This window comes from Haliotis cracherodii, unplaced genomic scaffold, assembly GCF_022045235.1.
Source record: "Haliotis cracherodii isolate W230 unplaced genomic scaffold, xgHalCrac1.p SCAF_11, whole genome shotgun sequence".
Lineage (NCBI taxonomy): Eukaryota > Metazoa > Mollusca > Gastropoda > Lepetellida > Haliotidae > Haliotis > Haliotis cracherodii.
The window spans coordinates 22,620,816-22,645,623 of NW_027266266.1; the positions used below are offsets into that span (position 1 = coordinate 22,620,816).

Consider the following 24,808-nt stretch of genomic DNA (forward strand, 5'->3'; position numbering starts at 1 on the left):
CACATGCTGCACAATGTACAACTGAAAAAATGGCATCTTGTGTCAAGTAAAGAAAGATGGAATCACCCAGCTATTTCTATCCCCGTGGCATATAATGCAGTGGGAAATAGTCATCATGGGGTCTAGCTGTCCATCGGTCCGTGTGTCCGTCTATCTGTGCTTCGTTTCCGTTTCCAGAGGCATAACTTGAAAACTGTATGATTTTTCATCCAAACTTGGTACATGTATTAACCAGGGGCTGAAGTGGTGCCTTTTGCTTTTGTGGGGGCCGGGGGGATTTGTCGTCTACTGATGACTCTTGTCTTCAATTGTTGGTACTTAGGGACAATAATATCATGTGGTTTGTTTTTAGCGAGACAGTCAAGAAATGCAATAAATGGGATGTGTATTTTTCTGAAGAAACAGATTTATTTGTTTGAGGTTGCTGGTCTGTATCTAATCCTAATGTTTGATCAAATTTAATACCTTTGTCAATATACTCTAGGAGAATCCATTGTTTGTATTAAAGTTATTTTTATGTCATTGATACCTGGTTTAGAAACTGTCAAACTGAAAAGAATTGAAGTGACATATGGTGTATATTTTATTGAACTCAATCTACAGTGATTAAATGATTAATCCATCTGTTGTCAGGTTGGTTATGGCGAAATTGTCATCATATTGATCAGTTTCTGAATACTGTAAAAACGCTTTTTCTCTTTGTAGTAAGTGTGCCATATGAACTGACTCTTCGCCTCTATGTAAGAAGTGTGCCATGTTAACTGAGACTTTGTCTCTATGTAATAAGTGTTGCCATGTTAACTGACGCATTGTCTCTATGTAAAATGTGTAATCATTAACTGCTAAATTGACTACAGCATAAATGTGTGGTAACAGACAAACAGTGTGCTTGAATGTCTTGAATCAAATCTAGGACTGCAAAGTAGTCACCCTTTAAGCATGCTTGTTAACATACCATCTTTTAATTTGATAACTCTTCTCAAGAACAGTTTTGTGTTACGTCTAGTGCTGCATGTGTAGGGTTGAGAGTAATAGCATTTGTTGCTTGTTTACAAGGCACCTTGCTTCGTAAACAAATATGTTGTTGGTGATTATGGCAGAAAAGGAAGAGGTTCATTAGGTATCTCTTTAGCCCATATCATCAGCATAATGTAAGAATAGAGCAAAGAAATTAGAAATTTCCATGAAAGTTATCTGCTTTGTTCATTTCAATAATTGCATATTTTACACTTATGAGAAAATTAAAACATAGGTAGGGATGAAGTATGTTAAAAAGATTTTTGATGTTTCAGGAAGCATCTCTTTACATTTTGTACTTCCTCAAGTCATTAGAGATGTAGAAACAAAAGGTAAAAACTTCATCTTTAGCCATGGAACTGCTGCTCATACTTCGACTTTCTTTTTGGGGATAAGTCAGCCATTTTCATTCATTTTATCCTACTTATTCATTTGATCATGTCAGAAGTCAAAAATTTCAAGTGTAAGAAAGGAAAAGGGCTATTGGATGTCTTTTGAACATGCCTGATAATTTACATACAAATATTTCAAAGATTTCTACATCTGTAAACATTTGACAAAAAGAGCCTTTATCGTACGTCATCCTTTAAAATTGGACCCATTTCTATTCTAGGTGTCATCACTGTAATTATGTGACATCATTTGAAAGTGTAACTTTCTGTGTGTAACCTAGTTGTCAACTGTGAGATTGATGCTCAATGCAATGGTTTATTACATGTAATTATATGCCAAATGCATGGGATGTTTGCTCAAAATATCAATCACTGTTTTTTCTGGCCCACACTTGGCTGGAATATTGCTGATTGCAGTATTAAATAATAAACAAACATAAACAAAACTTTAAGCAAGTTGCTAGGCCTGACAATGGACCAGGGCCTAACCTTGCCATAAGCAGTGAGTGAGTATTGTTTTATGTTGATTTTAGCAGTATTCCAGCAATATCATGGCAGGGGGACACCAGAAATGGGTTCCGCACCCATGTGGGGAATCGAACCCTGGTCTTCGGCGTGACCTTGCTACAAGGAAATAGACTGGGTGAACTCATGTAATGTCAACTAGTCATTTCTATTTCATTATCTATTTGTATTCATAACCATTGACTCAGACTGAACAGATAGATATTAATGGGGTCTTTTCTGTAAAGCTGCTGAATTTCAAATGATGGGATGTCTGTATGTATTAAGGGTTCTAGTAACAAGATATTTATTGCACAAATGTAACATGTTTCTGTTGCACTCATCTCATTAGGTACTTTGTGGAAGTTAAATGTCTTATTTAAGAATTGACTTCAATAGTTTTGCACAATTATGGAGGTATAAACATAAAAACAGTGTCCATACTGTGTAAATTGCTTGGTTAGCCAATCATATGCCACTGATTCACATGTAACTATTTTACATTGTATTAAACCTTATAGTAAATATAAGGGGTGATTTAATTGGCCCATTTCTGTTATTGCCAGAGTATTGAGAAAATATGACTAGTACCCTTACCTTCCCAGAAGCTGATCTAGGACTTTGAAAACAGGGGTGCCTGCTACCCATGTCACAAACACATGTATTGTGTGTGTAAAGGGTTGGTTGGTTGGTTTGTTGTTTAACGCTTTACTCAGCAATATTCCAGCTATATGATGGCGGTCTGTAAATAATCGAGTCTGGACCAGACAATCCAGTGATTAATATCATGAGCATCGATCCACGCAATTGGGATCGATGACATGCATCAACCAAGTCAGCGAGCCTGACCACCCGATCCCGTTTGTCGCCTTTTACGACAAGCACAGTCGCCTTTTACGGCAAGCATGGCAGGGTTAGAAACTAACAGTTTTTTGTCCACTAGTCCTTATAATGATAACATATAGCAAAACACTTAAAATGGGCCAATTTCTACTAGTCCTTAGGATATACCTTTACTATTGGGCAGTTTGGTAAGGACTATAGGACTTGTGCCAATTTCTAACCCTGCATGGGTTGCTGAAGACCTATTCTACCCCAGAATCTTCACGGGTGTCTGTAAAGGGTGACTCCAAGTTAGAACTGGTACTCAGTAACCTAGGATGGTAGCTAGTAAGAGGTGACCAGATGGAATGGGTTTGTGACTTGGTTGAATTTGTGTCTTGTACCACCATGGCATGGATAATTGTTCTCAATATCAATCACTGGATTGTCTGGTCCTGACTTGATTATTTACTGGTCGCTGTCATATTGTTTAAGTGTGGTGTTAAACAACAGAACAAACAAAAACAAGAAAGGGGGCACACCCCTGCAACCTCTCTCTTGTTCTGCCAGTGCATTGACATACTGTATCCTTATATCCGTCCTTGTATCTGGCCTTATTTATTTCCTTTTAGCCTGATAGTATCATGAATGTAGTTGCTTTTGAAATTAGGGAGGGCCTGTGATTATTGTCAGATACAAAACGAGCATTTCTAAATGGATACCCATTTTTGTTAAGTCAAGATGTATATTTTAGAGAAACAAAATAAAGTTGAATTATTGGTTAGTCAGACAGGACCTGACAGTCACATCATTCTAACATATATGTTGACTTGATTCTCTTTCCCTGTATAATCACACGCCAGAGATTTTAGATTGATGAACTTTAATGAACTGCAATGAATTATCATGAATTAAACTTCAAAATGTACCATATTTGAGAATGGCATATTATTTGTGAAAATAAGGTTTTTATATCATATGCTACAATAATATGAAATATTTTTTGGGGATTTAATATCAAAATGTATATGATCCTACAACAATCTTTGTAAAAGGAAATTTAAGTCAAATGTCCACTGAGGAAGTGGGTGAGTATGGTTTTATGCCGCTTTAAACAAAATTCCAGCAACGTCACTGTGGGGGACACCAGAAATGCGCTTCGTACATTGTACCAATTTTGGGAATAAAACCCAGGCCTTTAGTGTGACAAAAGAAAACGATAATCACCAGGCCATCCCACTGCCCCATGATCACCAGAAACAATCATAATTGTTAATAATAATGAAAAGTCATAACTGTGCAATGAGAAGCATTTCATTATACGAAGCTCATATGTAATTTTAATTTTATGGTTGGATATCAAGTAAAAAGAGGAGGATTGAAATAAATCAACTGTTCATTATTCATCAAGCCCATGCATATGCGGTAGCTCAGTTTCACTGCTGTTTGGTTTATATGTTTAGTATTTCCGTCATGATACAATTAGAATAATGAATGTTTATTTCATATTCATCATATGAAGTGGAAAAGTATTTGCATGTTAATGACAGTAAACTCGTCATTCATTTCTCACACGAGAATGGAAACACCACCAGAAGGTCTGTTGTAACAGCTGTTACTTGTTCATTTCACTTTGCTTGATACAGACGCCACTAGCCGGGATGTACTCACCATCACATACTGTGCTTACCATATACTTGTGTTTTAATTAGTGAACATACCTGGATTATGGTCATGTTATTTTCAATCACTGGACAAAATGGCTTGTAATTTCCGAATACATTACTGACGTCTCCGAATTGTCTGTTTCAGGTAAATATCAATCAGTCTATCGTGTTGGCTCACCGAATCAATATTTACAACACTCAAATGGTTTATTGTTGCTTGTTCACGCACTGATGTGAAGGATGTGCTTTTGTGATGTTTTGGAGATGTTTGAGAAGATTTTATGAGAATGTGATAGAAAGGTATATATACCTTTTTCATATTTGATGATTTTAGTGTCAGTCAGGTATGCCATGCATCAGTTATACACATGAACACGTTTCAGGTATCTAAGTCATGAAACATGGATTGTAGTGTGTGCATCTATGAATTTAGATCATTATATCTAAAATGAACCAGGATAATGTTCACATGATCGTTTTGAATAAGACTTGTAACATAACCTCTGCAGAAATGTAAGTGCAATCTTGCATACAGTTATATTCACATGAATAGTTATTAATAATTATGTTGAAAGTTGACCTTATCCAGCCAAACACCTAAGTACAAATCGCATCAGCTTTGGCAAGTGTTTGTATCATATAACATAGGCCAGTTACAGGTAACTCTGTCACTGAGAAATGGTATGTTCTTTTTTATTTTAATGTTATTAATTTTAGTGTGAAAAGAAAATAGAAACATAATCGGGGTGATCATTTTATCTGTTTTGTGAGAATGGAATCTTTTCGCAATAAATAATCCAGCATGGCAATTGTGGAAATGGAAATTTGCTGAAAATATATGTCTATGTCAAACTGACCAATTTATCCGTTTTGGAGAATGGGGCATTTCTGCAATGATTATTTCTGGATGGGAAACATGGAAATAATAATTTGCTGAATGAATAAGTTATCAAATGGATGTCAATATTCTTAATGTATTATGGATGCAAAACATGTTTCTGTCATTCATGCACTTTATAAATAATTTGCTGTCTGCAATTTTTCAGTGCCTGTTTGCAAATGATGAACTACTTTCTCCACTGTACTCTGCATCTGATAGTTTGTTTCTCTGCCATTTTCAACTACTGCATTTTTCAATATCAATCCCTGTGCGCCTTGTTTGTCTGCTGCCACTATTATGCAGGAAGACAAAGAAATACTTTGCAGATATAGTTGTATTCATATTTCTAAATATTCCTAAAACAATACCAATCATCCCAGGGTGGTCCAGTTATCTATGGCCCTACAACGGCAGTATAGTATCTGTGCCAATGTTTAAGATCCAAAGAACATGGGTTTGAAATCCCACATGGTCCCAGGTTAAGACCATTAGTCTTTCAGCACCATACTCATGCTTGTGGGTTCCAACAAAATTATAAATATGTAAGACCTGCATTAACTTAGGCTATCACACTGAGATACCATTGCTGAAGACCTATTCTACCCCGGATCTTCACGGGTCTAATTGACAAGTGCTTAGCAGGGTAACAGCAAGTAGTGTCATTTAACTTCTTTGGTAACCTTCCACTCTCTGGGCAGTGACCCTGTCTACCACCCAAGGAGGTGGTCTGCTTAGTTTAACCAGTCTGGTTGCAGTTCTTATATAGGATATATCTGCCTGCTTTTATGTACACATTATGAGTGATAAGATCATGATATACCGGTAAGAAGTCACATCTAACATCACTTTGTTTTAGCATAATTATTTGTTTACATTTACTATAATGTCTTATTTCCAATTCTGGGGCAAAGAATTTGTTTAACTATATTTTTGTATGCAATGCCTTATCATATCAAAATTTGAGGTCATCAAAATATGTATTGAATCAACACAAACTGTTGGAGTATGTCACTGTTGTTTTACTTTCTACAAAATAAATTTGAAAGCACATGCTATGAATTATTCACACAGTCTGACAATTTTTTGTAGAAATCTGACATCACAGTGGCTGGTATAGATTCAAGCTCACCTGAATCTACATTAAACCCATTAGGAATATGCATGTTTTTGGTGACAGATGTTTATCACGCTTGTCTTTCCACTCCACTCCACTCCACTAATGTATAGTTACAGAAACTATTGACCCATAAGAAATTTTGCACATAATGCATCATTTAGCTATTGTTCTGCTAATTATCAAAATTGATAAGTTGATTGAATTTTAGAGGTGACATTTCATTTTGAGAATGTACAAAATAGTTAGTTTCAGTTCCTGGTGTATAATCCTCAATACTAGAAAGGATATATATATCACCTTGAACCATGAGATATAATTCCTGCCATTCCTTTCTTGGTGACTTTTTCTGTTTTCAGTTTTGAAATATTAATGTCATTTCTTCTTTTTTATTTATTCAAACATGTTAAAATGCTCAGAATTTTTGTCTAGTAGATAATTCAAAACATTACCCAAGAAATGTATCCAGCATATATCCTGGTAGCACTAAATTCAATTTATTTTTGTTTTCATTTTGGGTTCTCAATAAGTACCACTCGAGTCTCAGGTATATGCAATTCTGAAATTGATTATTTTGGGAATGTTGAACTTATGTTCACATATATTTTGAGTTAATTCTTGGGATTAATATATTCTTTTTTCGTATTTATTTTGACATTTGAAAAAGATTCAGTGATATAACAATATCCAATGTTATCTTTTGAACAGTTTGTTTGTGTGTTCTGATTTTGCCTTCATCCCAAAATGCCTTCTACATTGTTCTGTCAATTGTTATTTTACTTAAGAATTGATTAAGTAGCCTGTAATGAGAATATGCCCAATATGCCTACATCGACATGTGGATGGCCATCATCAGAAGCAGATGCAATGTGGTCTTCACTGGTGTTGCATTTTCCCGTGGGCTCCATTTGTTTTCTTCATACACATGCAAAGGACATTATGTTTTCACCTGTGATGACATCATATGATTTTATAGCGGAAATTCCAACAATGCAAAATGCTCGAAATATCATCCAATTAGGTGGGGAAGGCACATCATGTGATAATACTTCTTTACTGAGGATAATCGAGTAACATAAAGTATCTTGTATACAAATCATGTTTCTTCTCCTTCAGATTCAGATGAGCTTCCCACAATTCTTCCTCCCAAGAGGCGGCGCCTACAGAAGAATGGGAACCCTCTCATGATGATGCAAAACACAGTGGGAGGCAAGGGGAACAGCTCGGAACGTATCATGCGGGAGTTCCCTCGCCATAATTGGCTGGAACATAAGATTAATCAGCTGCAGCAGCAGACTACCTGCTCCCCTTCTGAAGAGGAATTGGTTGCAGCAAATACAGTACATCAAAGTCCCACACATGTATGTGATTCTCAACCAAGCTCCGAACCAGTTCAGACAGAGAGCCTGCACAAACAAGACTCTGATCCTGTAGATGAGCGATATGATGACCATCCTGTTCCTTCCGAATCACCAAGTTCCATCAAAGATGGAAGTCCTGTAGCTCCTGCTGCAGGATCCTGTGTTGGTTCTCATCAGGATGGAGAGAAAAACACACATCACTCTCCAAATGCTACAGATGGGTCAAATCAGAACTCCTTTAGCTTACATGAAGCATTGGAGATGGTTGGTGCTGAAGACAAAGAGGGTGGAGAGTTGGTCATTGATGAAAGAGGAACAGAACAAGATGCATCTGTCATTGATACTTCTGAAACAGAGCATAAGAGTGGGAAGGAAGATGATACACAGGTGGAAGCAGTGAAGGAATCTCCATCACCTGAACTTACATCTGCCTTGTCAGAGTCTACACAACAAAGCCAGCCAACAGTGGACAAAAGCACATTAAAGAGGTAATACCTGAATCTTTCCTGTAGAATTATTCATTCATTCTTATACCTTTGATGAGACAACATGTTTCATGTAGCACTCCAGCTTGGAATACAGTATCCCGTGAAGGTGCGCAGCAGGGGTGGCTTTGTAATTTGGACATAGTTGTGACTTATGATGAATGAGTTTGTTTGCCTCAACGCTACTTTCAATGTCATTGCAGTTATGCTTTATGTGTCAGCCTGATTTGGGAGTAAATCCCGAAGTGATGTAGGGCTTATGTGTTTAGCACTTTGTGACCCATGAGCACAAGTATTATTGGTCCTAACAGACCTAAAAACATAATCAAGGTTATTCTTGGATTTGAACAGAAAATCACAGTGCCTAGGAAAACCGAGCAACCCATGCCACTATGACACAAGGTCACAAATATTTTAGGCTTTGAAATTTGTTATTCAGCTGAGAATGCCCTGTCATTTCGGTAGTTTCTTGACATAAGAAATATATGACGAATGGGAGTTGTTTATCATACAATAAAACACTGCAGGGAGAATAAACCATGAGGAATGCAGTGTTTAATTGTACAATAAACAATGTCTACGAGTCGTTTATTTCTTATATGAGATATCAACATTTCGTATAGCCTTTTTAAGGATTTCAATAAATTGTACAAGCATTTGAAACATTTACACTTATTCAAATAATGATGATTCCCCGAATGCAATCTGACCTCAGCAATGTCCGACAACTTCATTTTAATTTTGCTATTCTCACAATTTTCATGTCAATATCTGCACCTTTTCTTCCAATACCGATTGTCATGTCTCTCCCACTTTTGGGTGTGGTCGTTTTGCCATTGTGTTCATCTGTCCAGCTACATCTATGGGGAACAACTCACTAGACACTTCCCTAAAAAATAATGTCATCCAATTTAAGACGTCATCAATTAGTGGGTGCATGTTTGAATATCCAAACTGACGTCATGATAGATCAATGTTTTATCGTGAAATAAACTATGCTTCCTTCGTCATTGATCTTTGTCGAGTAGCTATCTTTTACATGTCATCATATTTTAGGATGATTGTTGGTACTAGTAATATGGGATATCATTAGACCAGTTTTTTAAGTTCTAGGTTTTAGTGAATTTTGTGCCAAAAATGCCAATTGGTCAGTTGATTTTTTTTAATATACATGTATATAATTGGCATTTAGGATTCGTTTGGTTCTTCAAAGAGTGTCTTGTAGTTTAACCTCTAGTCTTCACAGATGCCTTGTGATGATAATGTTAGATTGCATTTAGCAACATTCCAGAAATAGTGTTTTCAGGTTTTTATCCCCCTTACTTGAAATGGATATACCGGTAACTGTCAGCATGTAAGTCTGATTAGATCTCTCCTGCAGCAGAAGTCAAAGCTCTTTACTATTTCTTGATGAAACCTTGCACATAAGGTAGTGAATTGCTGCCTTGTGTTTATTTGGGGGTAATATGTTATTATGTGATATTTTTTGCTTTTAATGGAAACAGTAAGAGCAGAACTTAACGTTATTCAACCACTGGGTAAACTGGTTCCTTTTTCGCTAGTTAGGCTTTCAATTTGTTTCCTTTCCCATGGAGATGTTTAGAACTTAATTGTCTTTAATTAGAGAGGGAGTAGGATGAATCCTTCAGGTACTGAACTGGTACTTTTGCTGTCTATGGATATAATGTTTTTATCCCCCGCCGCGCGAAAGCGCGAAGCGGGGGATATAGTATTCACGACCGTCCGTACGTCCGTCCGTACGTCCGTACGTCCGTCCGTACGTCCCACCTGTTTGTTGCCGCGATATCTCAAGAACTAAACTCTGGATTGTCTTCATATTTGGAACTATGGTGTATATACAGACTCCGCAGACACCAGTCGGTTTTGGTGACCTTGACCCCATTTTCAAGGTCACAGCAGGCATATCTGCTTTTGGAGTTGGAAAACGGTGTTGCCGCGATATCTCAAGAACTAAACACTGGATTGTCTTCATATTTGGAACTATGGTGTATATACAGACTCCGCAGACACCAGTCGGTTTTGGTGACCTTGATCCCATTTTCAAGGTCACAGCAGACAAATCTGCTTTTAGAGTTGGAAAACGGTGTTGCCGCGATATCTCAAGAACTAAACACTGGATTGTCTTCATATTTGGAACTATGGTGTATATACAGACTCCGCAGACACCAGTCGGTTTTGGTCACCTTGATCCCATTTTCAAGGTCACAGCAGGCAAATCTGCTTTTGGAGTTAGAAAACAGTGTTGCCGCGATATCTCAAGAACTAATCGCTGGATTGTCTTCATATTTGGAACTATAGTGTATATACAGACACCGCATACACCTGTCAGATTTGGTGACCTTGACCCCATTTTCAAGGTCACAGCAGGCAAATCTGTTTTTGGAGTTGGAAAACGGTGTTGCCACAATATCTCAAGAACTAATCGCTGGATTGTCTTCATATTTGGTACTATGGTGTACAGGCGGGGGATATTTCGTCACTCTGTGACAAATACTTGTTTAGTATTTGTGACTCATGTTAGCCTAAGACTCAGTTAGGGTTTTGTTTTGTTTTGTTTCCTGGACAAGAATTATAAATCTGATCTCTATTTGTTTCTGTTATAGCATAGATAAGGACATTGGGAATATCATTAATCCATTTGTGTGTGGCTTAAACGAGATGCCAAGGCTTAACTCACATTAAGAGAGTTGTAGTGTGGCCACGGCAAAAAAATAAAAAAATATTTGAATATACCTCCATTAAGTTGTACACAGCAATCAACCAAATGGTGAGCTCAAGACTTTGTTATCTCATGAAGTTTTTAAATGTATATTCTTTTCATTTTCACAGAAATGTGGAAACAAATTTTTTCTCTGTCTTCCTGGGGCAGGCGTGTCCACTAACCTATATCAAAGCCTAGTTTCTACCCTGATCACACCCTTGGCTTGACCCTGGACCCACCTCCTATAGATCAAGAGTTGTGCCCCTTGTAATGAAAATGCAATATCCAATCAGAACGCTGTTTTCATCTGGACAGGCAGCGGTAAATCACTTTCAGAAGGTGTACCAGTCGTGGGTGTTGATTTTGTGAAATGTTCTCTAATTGGACTATCGATTTGTGCGATTGTCCAATCATAATCAGCACAGGAAAGTGGGCTTGATGTGGCAAGGGTGGAAACAAGACTTTGATAAGAAGGCTAGTGGACTCTCTTGTCTCAGAAGATGGTTTATCTCAAGCATATGTCTTAACTAAAAACAGGCAATAATTCTTTGTGAAAGAATCGAACAGACAGAATGCTGTTTGAGATGTTACAAACAGTTTAGTAAACATGCTGGTTTTTGTTACATTGAAATTTGAAAAGAAATGATAGACCCTTATCTTTATGAATGTAATGAAATCATTGACTTTCATATACATTATACTATTTTCTAAATGATTCCACTGATTATTTATAATTTCATGATTGTTTCTATATATCAGATCCAGGATATAGTCCCTGACATGAGTAAACATGATTTTAAGGGAGGCAAATACACCTTAATTATCTTTCAAAGTAGTTCTGCCGTTTAGAAATTCATTTAGAGTTGACCTCAGAAAACAAATGACAGGAATAATTTGTCTCCTGATGACTTTTGATTTTCTCAGTATATTTATTGTTTGGGGTATGGCAGAATCTTCTTATTGAGAAGGGTGACATACATTTGGGTTCATGCATTATTGGGAATATTTTTCATTAATTACATAAAGTTCCCGTACCTAAATTATCATACACAGAAATGTTCAATAGCAAAAAATGATCTGGCTCTTTCATTTGTTTGCTACCAACATGATGTGTCTGATATGAATAGACATGAACAGAACCCTGCAAACTCCTTTATATGAGAGTAATTTTGTTGAATGTACATTCTTGTACTAGTGTTATTCTCCTTTTTACAATTTCAGTGATGCAACAGAAGCCAAGCCAACCGGACAGCCACTAGACCTCTGTGTGAGGAAAAATGGTATGTCATTTACCTATCCCCATGCATAATTATTCCTAGAACTTTGATGTATTTTTGGCGTATATTATTGGATTATGTAATTCCTTGCACAGCTGCATATGTTATGAAAATGATTATCGAAAGACTTTTGTCGTTTGTATATGCAAACATCTGGCCTAAGTCTATATGTATAAAAGGAATAGCTAATTGCTTGTGAAGCAACATATGTTATAAAGATGTTTGACTAAATCCACAATGATTAATATTCTTTGACATATTCAGATAAACCAAGTGGAGGGTGTGCCAGACCTAAGGCTCCTCCTGTCCAGATGGTGCTTCCTCAAGTTCAGCAACCAGCCCGGCCTGTGTCAACTGACCCTGCTCTGGTCAAGGAGACAAAAGAAATACTCCAGGCAGTTGTTACTGAACCCCCTGAAAGTAATACCACCACAAAGGAGAAGACGACACTGACAGAGGGAGCTCTGAATTTGACACAAGCTCATTCACAAACTCCTGTCTCTCTGGCAGAGATGGCAAGAGGGATTGTTATGCCTGTAGGGATGCAGGAACATTCCAGTGCATTGCAACAGGCAACAGATAGTGATGAACTGTCTCAACAAAGTCAGACTCTTTCAGTAGCTCCGTCCAGTCAGGTATCTGTTGGTGAACTTGCAGGTCCTCAACTTCGTAATCCTGAACCATCTTCTGCTACAAGTCCAGTGTCACTTTCAAAGCCTAATTCAGGAATCAGCACCGTTGTACCATCTCCCTATTGTCCCACGTTTGCTTCCAATAGCCCTGTGGTAGATGGTCATTCAGTGTCAAGACCAACAGGGTCTACAATGGTTCATCCAGTCTCACAGATGCAAGGACCTGTTCCTGGTCTTGTCCCTGCTCATGGGCGCCAACACCCAAATCACCCATTTCCAAGACATGGTCACCAACCAAGGAACATGGAAGGAAAAGATTTGGATAAAGAATTTGAAAAACACTTTAGAGAGTTCAAACAGCTGGAAATATTAGCTGCCAAGAAAGAGCGGGAGAGAGAAGCTCTTCTTCAGATGAAAAAACGAAAGGCAATGTTGTTGAGAGAAATGAAGATGTTAAAGAGCCAACAAAACATTCCTCATGAAAATGAAAACTCTTCACATCTGCAAGGTCAAATATTCAAACCTCCTGTCTCAAATACTCAGCATAGAGCACAGGTAGCTGAACTTAGGCCTTTTCAAGGAACACCACAAGGTCGGGCATGTTTCCAGAAAACAGATCCAGATCCACAAAATACTCACCCAGTATATTCAGTTCCTCCCCCTTTATCTCAGACTGCTACAAGTCCAAGTGGCAACTTTAGCACGACACCACTGAACCTGGTAGGAGTTGGACACAGGAAAAGAGGAATTAGTTCAGAAGATAGAAGACCTATTGTAGAAATGATCAATCTTGCCATGTTGCAGAGAAGCCGCAGTAAGCATAGACGACTGAGTGAAGAGCAGCGGACAGGACCCCCAGGATCTAATGCAGTGCCAACTCCAGCGCATCAGAAAAAATCAGATGTAATAGTAATTCTTGATAGTGATGTGCCCAGTTCAGAAATAACCCGCTCCCCTTATGTGAAAAGGAAAACACCTATTCATGAACCACCCAGTTCAGTGAATAGATGTGCCCTTTCCTCTGTAGCTTTGGTTCCGGCCCACTCCCAGCCACCTTTCCAAACTGCTGGTAGCTTGATAGTTCCAGCTAAAACTGCTCCACAGGACCAAATCCCTTCATCTTTTGTTCATCCTAATCCACATGGTTCAGGGAACACTGCAGCCCCAGGTCCTCATTCCTCAGCTTTACACCACCCACAACCAGTAACTGGAGTTCACAGAACCCCAACAGTGAATGAAATCCAATCTGATCATAGTACAAAATCCAGAAACTCATCAGAGTCCAATTATAATGTTTCTCATGTTCCACAGGATCAGCCTGTGTCATACCATCCCCAAGGAGAGAGAATGATGAGTAACATGCATCCTAGTGCTTTTGTTGTGGATCATGGGAGTGTACAACAGCAGCAGTGGTCACCACGGATGCCTAACCCAATGTCTCAAAATCATTTGTATGCTTCTCATCAAGGCTTTCCAGGAAATCAACCAATGCGACCCACAGCACTTCACAGTGTTCACCAGCCAACTAATGTCAGACCTCAAATTGCTCATGGTATGAGACACGATAGGGGAATGGAGGTTATTGACTTGACAAAGGAGCCACAGATATCTAAACCTGATATGCAGAGGCATATACCAGGGAACCAGCTCATGGCTGGTGGAAATGAACCACCAAGTGGCCCAAAGGATGAGACTGAGAGTACTGTCCAACGAGAATTAACAGCAGCTTTAGCCAGAAGACAGGGGACAGGTTTTGAACAACAGCCGCAGCAACAGCCTCAGCAGCTTCCACAACAAATGGTAAGGAGGGAAACGATACCTAATATTGCACATTATGGTCAAAAACCATATCCTGGACACAACCCTGTAAGCCCCCAAGGAGTGCCGCAAGGGCAACATCCAAGTTCTTTGTATCCTCGTCAAGTACATGCTCATGCTGGTAATCCAATGTCATCTCTGACAGATGCACCATATGCCCCTATGCAAGGTAGGCAATCAACAGCAGGAACCCAATATAGGATGCAGGAACCAACAAGTGTCAAATCAGCTTTGTTGTCGTCAGGGCCGAAACAAATGATGTCTGCATCTAATTACCCGATGAATACCTCAGCACAAACTGCCTCTTATGCAACACCACAATACCAGCAAAGAAATACAGATAAGGTTCCTCAACAAATGGTGAATGCTCCTCCAATGGTTGAAAGCTACCAGAGGATGCCAGAGAAAGGTTCCATAATGCCAGGTCAAGTTCCACATCAACAGCCTCAATCATCTTATGCTGATCATTTGAATAGAGGTGGCCCACCACTGACAAACCAATACAAACCTCCTCAGCAACCTATGACATGGAGACCTCAAGTGCCAACGTCAGTTTCCAATGTACCAATGACCCTTGAGAAGCAGCAGCACATGATGATGATGGCTCGCAAGAACCAATGGCAACACTATTCTCAAGCACAGAAATACCCAATGCCCCAGAAGGGTGCTAACCCCACCATGACATCAAGTGGGCCTTCTCATGCCATGCAAGCAGGAGTACCTCAAAGTGGAGGCTCGAACTATGCAATGGCACCATCATCACAGAATCAGGAACACAGCATGCATATGAGAGCAGCTTTGCATAATATGAGGATGATGCAACGGGGACCTGCTCCTGGGTCAGGCCCTGTGCCGGGACCTATGCAGGCAAAAATGCAACAAACAATGCAGCAAGGATACCCCCGTGAATCAGGAATGCTAATACCAGGACAAGGGGCTGCACCAGCATTGATAGAGGTAAATATAAAACATCGTCGCCAGAGAATAATCAATTTCAATTGTCGGTCAAGTCAGATTCCATTGGTTGTGAAAAGAACAATTGTGATAAAAACCTTATCAATGGATCAGTGATGACACCAACAAAAAGGGTTAATGGTTAAAGTTATGATGTCTTATGTAAACAGTGTTATATTCTTCATGAATGGAGTCAAATTAGATAAATTTTACATCAACAGTGAATTTCCTATGTTATTGAAAAGAGGTAACTTAATACTTGCATTAAGGTTTGGTTTATGTTTTCAGTGAACAAATATTAACCTGGAACTACATAACAACATTTTCTGTAAATATGTTTTTTTCAGTTTCAAGAGCAGGATAATCAAAGGCGAATGCAGCAAGTGGCAATGACACAACCGCCACCAAGGCTTCATCAGTTTAACGGTTCCTGTGTTGTGTGTGGTTCCTTGGCCATGTATCTGTGTTCAAGTTGTCGTATGGTGTGGTACTGTAGCCAGACATGTCAGGTTGGTTGACAAACATATTTTAAAAATCCTACCAGTCTAATTCTTGCCATTCATGTTAAAGAATGATTAGTTATGCTTTGTAATCTTAAATAAATAAACAATTACTTCACACTCACATCTTAGCTCATCTGACTTGCAGGCATGTTTGTCCATCATCAAATTATCCTCAGAAAACACTGGACTAATGGAACTTGGCATGCATTACTATGTGTTTTCTTAAAGATATTTTGAAAATATATCTGTCATATCTCAAAGCAAAATATGTTACAAAGGTCATTTAGCTTGAATGAAGGGGATACAACAAGGACAACAAGTATTCTGTATTGAGTGGGGCATTCATGTTAAACTGAGGCATGGTGGAATGTTAGTGGGCTAGCACTATAAAATCAGCATTAGTCCATACTAGTACAAGCAGAGAGAGAGAGACACATGCATACACACACATAGCAATATAAGTGAAACAACCTTAATTGCGATGTTAAGACCCATGTCACCTCACCTCACCTCACCTCACCTCATTTCACCTCACCTCATGCCTGCCCATGGTGTTTCCTGGGTTAAAATTTGTCCACTGTCACCTATATGTGTGTCTTAGAAGAGACAAAATGGATCAGGTGGTCAAGATAATTATGTAACTTGTCTATTGTGTTTCCTCATATCCCATACTGTTTACTCTGGTCCGGACTTGATTATTTACAGGATACTGTCATACAGCTGAAATACTGCTGGAGTGCGACATCAACAACAAACAAACAAACAAAACAAAATATGGTTCATGTCCTTGAAATAATAATACTATCACAACAGCCAAATGTAGTTAAGATAGGTACCCATGTCCTTAACCTTGCTAATACTAGCACCAATTATTTAATCATATTAGTAATTAATAGCAACAAAACAAAATAAAGCAAACATAGGTGTGCCAAGTTGAAATGATTAGTTTTTTCTTATCACTGATTATTAATTGAGGGTGAAATCAACTCAACCATTATCAGAATTAAGTACCCAGTTAAAAAGGTATCAATGTTGCCACTTTCTTGATTGTATTATAATGGTTCTGTTCTGAGTTACAAAACCTTCCAAATTCCGTGCTGGTTTTCTTGGGGGAATTAGTCAGCAAAGAACCGGAGTCACAAGAGACTAATCACAATTTTATTTACAAGAACAAGTAACAATGAACAATTTCTTAACTATAGCTGTGGAATCCACAAAGGGTCAGTACAACCCTCTATGTCTGCTTGGTATGAGTGTCAAGCCCCTTCTGCGTAATATCTTGCTTTTGTATCTAGTTTACTAAAATTTAGAGCAATCTTGTTGACATATTTACTGGGAGCTTGTAAAGAGATTAAGGTATCACTTATAGACAAGCTTGTATGAGTCTAATGAGTCTAAATTGAAGTATTCGCTGAATAATATTCTTTGATGAGCTTGTCTGGGGGCTAATCCTTAATGAGTCTAAATTGAAGTATTCACTGAATATTATTCTCAGATGAGCTTGTCTGGGGGCTAATCCTCAATGAGTCTAAATTGAAGTATTTGCTGAATGTTATTCTTAGATGAGCTTGTCTGGGGGCTAATCATTAATGAGTCTAAATTGGAGTATTTGCTGATTGTTATTCCAATATAGGTGATGACAGATTTATTTAAATAAAATAGTTCAAGGCAATATATAAAACTATTAGACATATCTTTTGTCATATTGAATATTATGTCTGGGAGATGTGTTCTCGTTACCTTAGACTAGCATTTAACTGAAACTACTGAAATTTTGTATCTGCATTTTACCTTGATTAATATGTATCACTTGCTATTCCATAATTATATGAAATTTTGTATATATGTTACACCATGATAACCTACAAAAGCACTCGCTGTTGATCTAATTCTTTTAATATTGAAAACTTAGTGTAAATGTTATATCATGATAGTATCATCATACATGGGATGAATGACTGATAATTGTTTTTTGATAATTTTTCATTATCATGATATAGATACTCAGCAAAACAATGTATAATAAGAAGGATTGAATAGTGTCATCATAACATAGTGTAATCATCAATTTTTCATGGGGTTATATTATACTCAATTTTGGCTGTGTTATCCATCTCTATGTTATTGTATTTTCATATCCTAATAAGTTCATATGATTGTAGAGTTTGTTTCTGGAAACAAATTATTAAGCCTATCAATAATTCTCTTTTCAGGCCAGCTGTGGCATGTGCCTATTGTTGTCATAGAAGTTCAACATAATAGGTTATTTATAATAATAAGTTATTTATGATAATAGTGTACAAGGATAACATTGGATATGGATGACTTTAACTTCTTTTTACCTTTGATAAGTCGCCTTTTACATTCTATCTAAAGGAAAAGCTTGTGTTATCTTCGGGGGAGTACAATGGTTTAGTTCCTGCATGCCAGATTAATTTTGTATGAAAGTATCCTGAAAATGTTAGCTCTAATAACCTGGATCTTAAGGGTGCTTTCATTTCTTGAAGAAATTGTGATTTTATCACACATTGCCAATATAAAACTTCATATGAAAAAAACATAAAAATAAGATATTATTCATCATGTTGTTTTATAGACGAAATTAAGGTTGTGTATATGTCTGTCCAAAATGTTTTTGGTAATGCAAGAAAATATAAGACCTTGACCTTCTTGAAAGTTGATAAAATCTGGTGTAAGTGAATGAGTTTTTACATCACTTTTATTAATATTCCAGCAATATCATGGCAGTGGACACCAAATATGGGCTTTACACATCATACCCTCATAGGGAATTGAAAGAGGCATTTTAGTTGGATAAGGTGCAGCAAGAACATACAAGGAATTGCATCCCTTAATTGTGCCAGGATCTATTGGTCCTTGGTAATAATTCAAGATTTATCCTAGTTATGATCTTTGGTCTGTCAGCATTGTAGGTTCACTAAAATGATTAAAATCACTCAATCTTTTACTCTTTCTGTTTGACATTCTTTCAGTCATGACCCCAGTTATTTGCATGCTCATCATATTGACATTTGGATCTAGAATATCTGTGAATCTAGAAAATACATTTGCTAGACTGAGTGTGTATTTATTCTATTTCAGAACAATCATTGGAAGCGACATGGTCCAGAGTGTAAGCCCATCAAAGCCGGACTTCCTGGACAATTATAGTTAAAGTGAAATGACTTCTATATGTCACATGTCAATCATCCTGAGATTAGTGCCTTGCCATATCACTCAGTAAATTCAGCTGAGTGATTATCCATGATGTTTAGCTTTGGGACATGCTTAGTTTGGTGGTGGTATTGATTCATTTAGTTCAAAGTTTTATGAACTATCACAAGTTATGTTGTTGGATAGGGACCAAATTAAATTTGGTATCCCGTGAATTTCATGAAATACACTTGCTACAGTGTATAGTTGATTCTGTTATTGTTGTAAATATGGCACTTCCTTGTGAAATGACTGACATGAGAATGGATTTTATGTGAAATCCTCATTATGATGGTGTAAAAATGTTCATATTCATAGAATCAGGAACAGTTGAAAATATACTTTAAACAAATCACAATAAAAGTTATATATATTTCAACTATGCTTTGGAATGTTGTATGAACTATATTTAAGTTATATTATGTCATAATCCTACCATTTATTGGTCACTTTGATTTGACTGACATTTAGAATGTCTAAATAGATGAACATTGATTAGATGTGACCTTAAAATCGTGATACATGTAGCAAAGCTGATATGCCTTTTACGTGTTAAACTAATCATTAACTTGAATTTGGATACTGAATGTGTATGTGTTTGATTCATTTCAACTGTCACTGCTGATGGTTTACAATCATTTAAATAGTACAAACTTGTTCTAAAAGGCCTTTGAAGCTTCACTTTTTTTAAAGTTAACAGTTTTCTTCTTGTAAGATTATAAATACTTGTTCAGATCTTAGTTATGTCAATTATCTATATTCAAATATAAAAGTGTTCAATGCGAAATTTATAGATCCATGTTGGTAGTAGAAGGACTTTTGCCTAAGTTAATTTCATGTGTGTAAATGATTTTTTTAAGATGCACCATTTGTGAAAGTGATTTCATAAGAATCAATGAATCCAATGAATTTGATTCAGTTTGACATATTTCCTTCTTGTACAATACATTTGTAAAAAATATATCAAACAAGAAATATATTCTGCCTGGTTCAGTAGCATTGTATACTAAATGTGTATTCTTAAGATAATTATGTTCACAAGATATATGATAACTATATATTATTGCACACAAAAGGATCAATAATATTCTGCAGAATTTTGTTTATCCTTCATCTATGCTTTTAAGACAAACAAGCTATTTCAAAATATGCAGAGTTATTATTTTTGTACATTCTTTGAAACTGTGGGCATTCTTTTTAGCTTCTTGCCTTATTTTTGTACTTTTTTGAGAATGTAGTATTTATTTATTGTAGAAGATAGATCATGATAGAAAAAAATATGCTAAGCAACGAAATGAGGCAGAATATTACTTCATGCATAATATGCAATCTAAAATGACCATGTAATGTAATGCCTTATATGTAGTATCAGAAAGGATTTCTGAACAATGACATTTTGTTCTATAACTCTGAATATAAATATCAAACCATGTCATGCACTCTTTTGTATGTGTTTTGTAATTGTTAAACTTTCATTTCATTTCACAGGGCATAAATGTTAGCAGTTCTTCACATATATTTACATGGGAAGTCAGTTTTATATTTTCAAATTTTATTTATGACATGTGATCTTTCAAAATTCCGAATTTTTAACGGTTTTTAAAGAGAAATTTAACTGAATGTCTACAGATGCCATAACACAGTTATTTCGATAGCATTGTGATAAAGGATTTGTTGTTATTTTGTTGATTATTAAGTATTACCCATTCATATTAGAGAAAGCATAATGTTTTGTTTCTCAATAGTTACTTTATTCAATCTGTTGCAGTATTATTTTGAACATAGAATGTTAAATATTGAAAACACTTTTCATTATAATATATACTGTTCTTGAAAAAGGGATGTTGTAGTGAAAGCCACATAATAGAAGAGACATGTAATTAAATTGTAGATGCTATGAATTTAGCCAAAGGTGCCAACATTGGAAACAGATTGGAAACTTTTTACTTCACGTGTCATCTGATAATCCAGTGAAGTATGGAGACATTCAAATGGGGTTTGCAGACGTCTGGTATCAGTACAATCAAATCAATGCCATGGTATAGTAGCACATTGATATATAATTTCACCCAAGTGGTATTCGTTTTCCAACAATTGAGCATAGCTTTTCACATGTATATAGATATTGAAATTCGGATAAGATTTCTATTTTGACTCTTATAAACAAAACATGTTCAACATCTTGGAGGTTCATATGGACTTGTGTTGAATTGTGTAGGTATTATGAAAGGAACATGAATGAGACTGCTGTCTTAACCCATTCTTAAACCCCCATCCCATGTCTCGGGATACTGATTATTTTAACATTGTTAGAGGGATGGGGGCCGTTCCTTATACATGTATGCATCAAAGTCATGAGATAAATGGACTGTTCATGTTATAAATAAAAATAATGTTTCTCTAGCTGTGTTGAGGTAAGGAGGGATTTTGTGTCTAACAAAACGTTTGAGATAAATGTTCTCATCCAAACTGTCATGAGCCCATTTGAAGAAAGACACCTTTTTCCTTTTTTTCAAAACATCAAGATGAATGTCCTCTTCATAAACCTGTTGAGCCCATCTGAAAAGAACACAAATGCTACCATTCCATTATCTAGTGATGTATGTTTAAGGGTATCTCAAATATAAGACAAACCCTTCATGTCCTTGTATTCTGTATGTGTGTTTTATAGGCCCTCTTCTATGTCTGGTACGATATTCCATGTACCTGCTTTTGTGTCTGCAATGTCCAAACAATCTTCAGTACAAAAATAAAAGGGTACAGATCACATCTTCAACCAGATTAGTGTTCGTTGACAGATGATATTCAATCCTTGTTGCATTTCCATAAAATGGTTTTGCATTGGAAAAGATATTGGACCAAACCGCATTAAACGTGCAGGATTAGAAACAAAGCAGTTGATACTAATACCTGACATATACAGCAAACAATTGCTCTGTGTGATGATATTTTATTTATAAGCCCCCAACTTACATTCCAAACAATTAATATATGAATGTTATTTTTGTTGTCAAATGTTGTTTATATACTGTCAAATTCTCGATATAGTGGGTCGTTATTGTTTTATTTAGTGCTCAGAAAAGGTTCCTGTTCATGTACATACTCTATTTTAGGGCATTTCCATGAGATATGTTGCAGAATGCACAATGTATTATCCTTATTGTTTGTTAGCACAGATATTGTGTGCTATGGTTCCCCCTGTAAATACCCTTAAGTGCTAAATCCATTTATTGTGCAAATTCTATTTCTTTTGATTTTGTTAAATCCATGCTCTTTCTTTGAAAGTTATCATTGTATATAGCATCCAAGAAGAAAATGCTTATACAAGTTAATTGTAATAAATCCCATTCCATTGTGGCTCGATGTCACAATATATTTAAGTTTTACATTTGCAGTAAAATTCATCATTAATGCATAACTGATCATCACTGGTAGTTATTTTTGTACATTATGTGTAATATAGTGCATAATTCATTGCTGCTCAATTGTTTTAAATGATCGTATTTTGTAATGATTTTTTGATATCATCGTCATGAATTAAAATAAGGAAATTACCCATTTATCCATGTTTGTTTTACTTGAAGTCAAAGCTTAATATATCAATGGAGGCATTGTAAAGATGCCTCTGAGAAAAACATGATGATACTATCACTCATACTATTTTCTGTAATGGCCCTATAGTCTTAGGGCCATCCTCCTATACTTTATTCTAAAATGTTCTAAGAAGTGTTATCTAGTGAAGTAAATTGAATTGTAAAACATATTGTATAAATTGTATCGTTACCATACTCGGTAACTCTTCAGCCAAAACATATTACATAAGTTAATATAGTACTCAAGCTTTCAACTGCTGAAGATTTATTGTATTAAATCAATGCAAATGAACATTAGGAGGCTTTAATGGACAATCAATCTGATTTATGTTTGTTTACGATTTTAGATGAGGTCGTGGAAAAGTTTCTGCTTGTTAACAGTTTTAGGATCGACTCAATAAAGATGAACATTAAGAGTCTTCAATGGGCAGTCCATCAGACTTTGGTTGGTTTAATATGCATCTGATATCTAGGAGAAGGTTCTGTTTGACTCTTTGAACTTCTGAAGATTTTCAGGATCGAATCAATAACAATGAACATAATTAGGCTTATAATCCTTCTGACTTCTGTGATTAACATTCAGCGAAGGACGTGGAGAAGCTGATGGTTGTATGATTGCTGCAATCACTATAACGATGTCTGCATATTGCTACAAAAAGACAGGGGGAAATTGGACTCTATTTAGAACAATGATCAAAATATGAGTATCGAATCTGGGACTGCAATAAGATTTCCTTTTCACTGACATGATTTCTGTAATAGTAGGTAGACATTATTAACTTCTGACATTCTTTAAACTAGGCCAGTTTGATAAAGCACCAAAAACATAATATTGTGATTTTGAGAAGAACATGAAACTCTGCCAAGCAAGTGAGCATAAATACCTACAAGACTAGCTTCCAATTAGTTTCTGGAAATGCTTTTGCAGGAGCTCAAGAAGCTCAAAGAGGTTTTAAGTATGAGTATTAACTGTAAACTGCTAAAACGTATTTAGTTTTTACAATACAGACAGGAGGATTGTGTGTGTGATATGTTCAACATGCCACCATTTCTTAAATTAAACTTGAGTTGAGACCCCATTTCGTGGACCATATACATGTATACACACTTTCATAGAGGTTTTAGAGAAGTTGAAAATGAGATAAAACCAGATAAGTAGGGAAACGTGGAGCTGAAAAGCTTATATTAGGGTACAAATCTAAAAACGCCCTCAGATCCACCCATTTACTTGTATTGCATATAACATTCTGAATGAGTCATACTGAAACGGCTGAATAATGTGCCAAAGTGACATTTTCAAAATCTGATCGAAGTATGTTCCTACACCGTTGCTGGAATCCCCATACACCTTTTCCTTATCTCTCCATACACAGTTTCCTTATCGTGTGTTTGGATGTATTGAAAATCCTGGTCTGTCTCACAGTCCATGAACCATATATATTTTCCCTTCAACCAAGCCCTTTCTCAAATGCAAAAGCCAAAAGTGAAGCAAGTCTAGATTTTCCTCAGGTTCTGAATCTCCCATCACACATGGGCTCCTTTTCTATTGAAATGGATTTATTTGCTTCTATCAAAATTATATTTTTTCAGAGATTAAGATTTAGTCCAACAAAATCGAAATGGTAAACGCTTATGATGGATGAACGGACGTAGAGATAACCATCAACGTGCCTTCACGCAAAAGTGTCAAAAAAAACCGTCGGTGTTGAGTGCGATAGGAACGACCTACCGTAACAGATCCTGCCCTCAACAACGACCCCCTCTGGAAAGCAACTAGCTAGGACGAAGGTTCATGGGCAGACATCATGTCGCAACAAGTGTATAACAACCTAGTGCAGAAGACGACAGAACAGT

The 24,808-nt window shown here is 36.6% G+C and overlaps 1 protein-coding gene across 5 annotated transcripts in view; it reads left to right on the forward strand.

Annotated features, from left to right (window-relative positions):
• The window catches only part of LOC139456335 (platelet binding protein GspB-like), a 174,786-nt gene extending 151,888 nt beyond the window's left edge, over positions 1-22,898 (forward strand). For all 5 annotated transcript variants that reach the window (XM_071237978.1, XM_071237980.1, XM_071237977.1 and 2 more), the window contains 5 exons: positions 7,513-8,245; positions 12,186-12,244; positions 12,506-15,648; positions 15,993-16,154; positions 19,251-22,898. In XM_071237978.1, the coding sequence (XP_071094079.1) occupies positions 7,513-8,245; positions 12,186-12,244; positions 12,506-15,648; positions 15,993-16,154; positions 19,251-19,319 (4,166 nt within the window). In that variant the 3' untranslated portion in view covers positions 19,320-22,898. The remainder of the gene's footprint in view (positions 1-7,512; positions 8,246-12,185; positions 12,245-12,505; positions 15,649-15,992; positions 16,155-19,250) is intronic.
• The last annotated feature ends 1,910 nt before the right edge of the window (positions 22,899-24,808 follow it).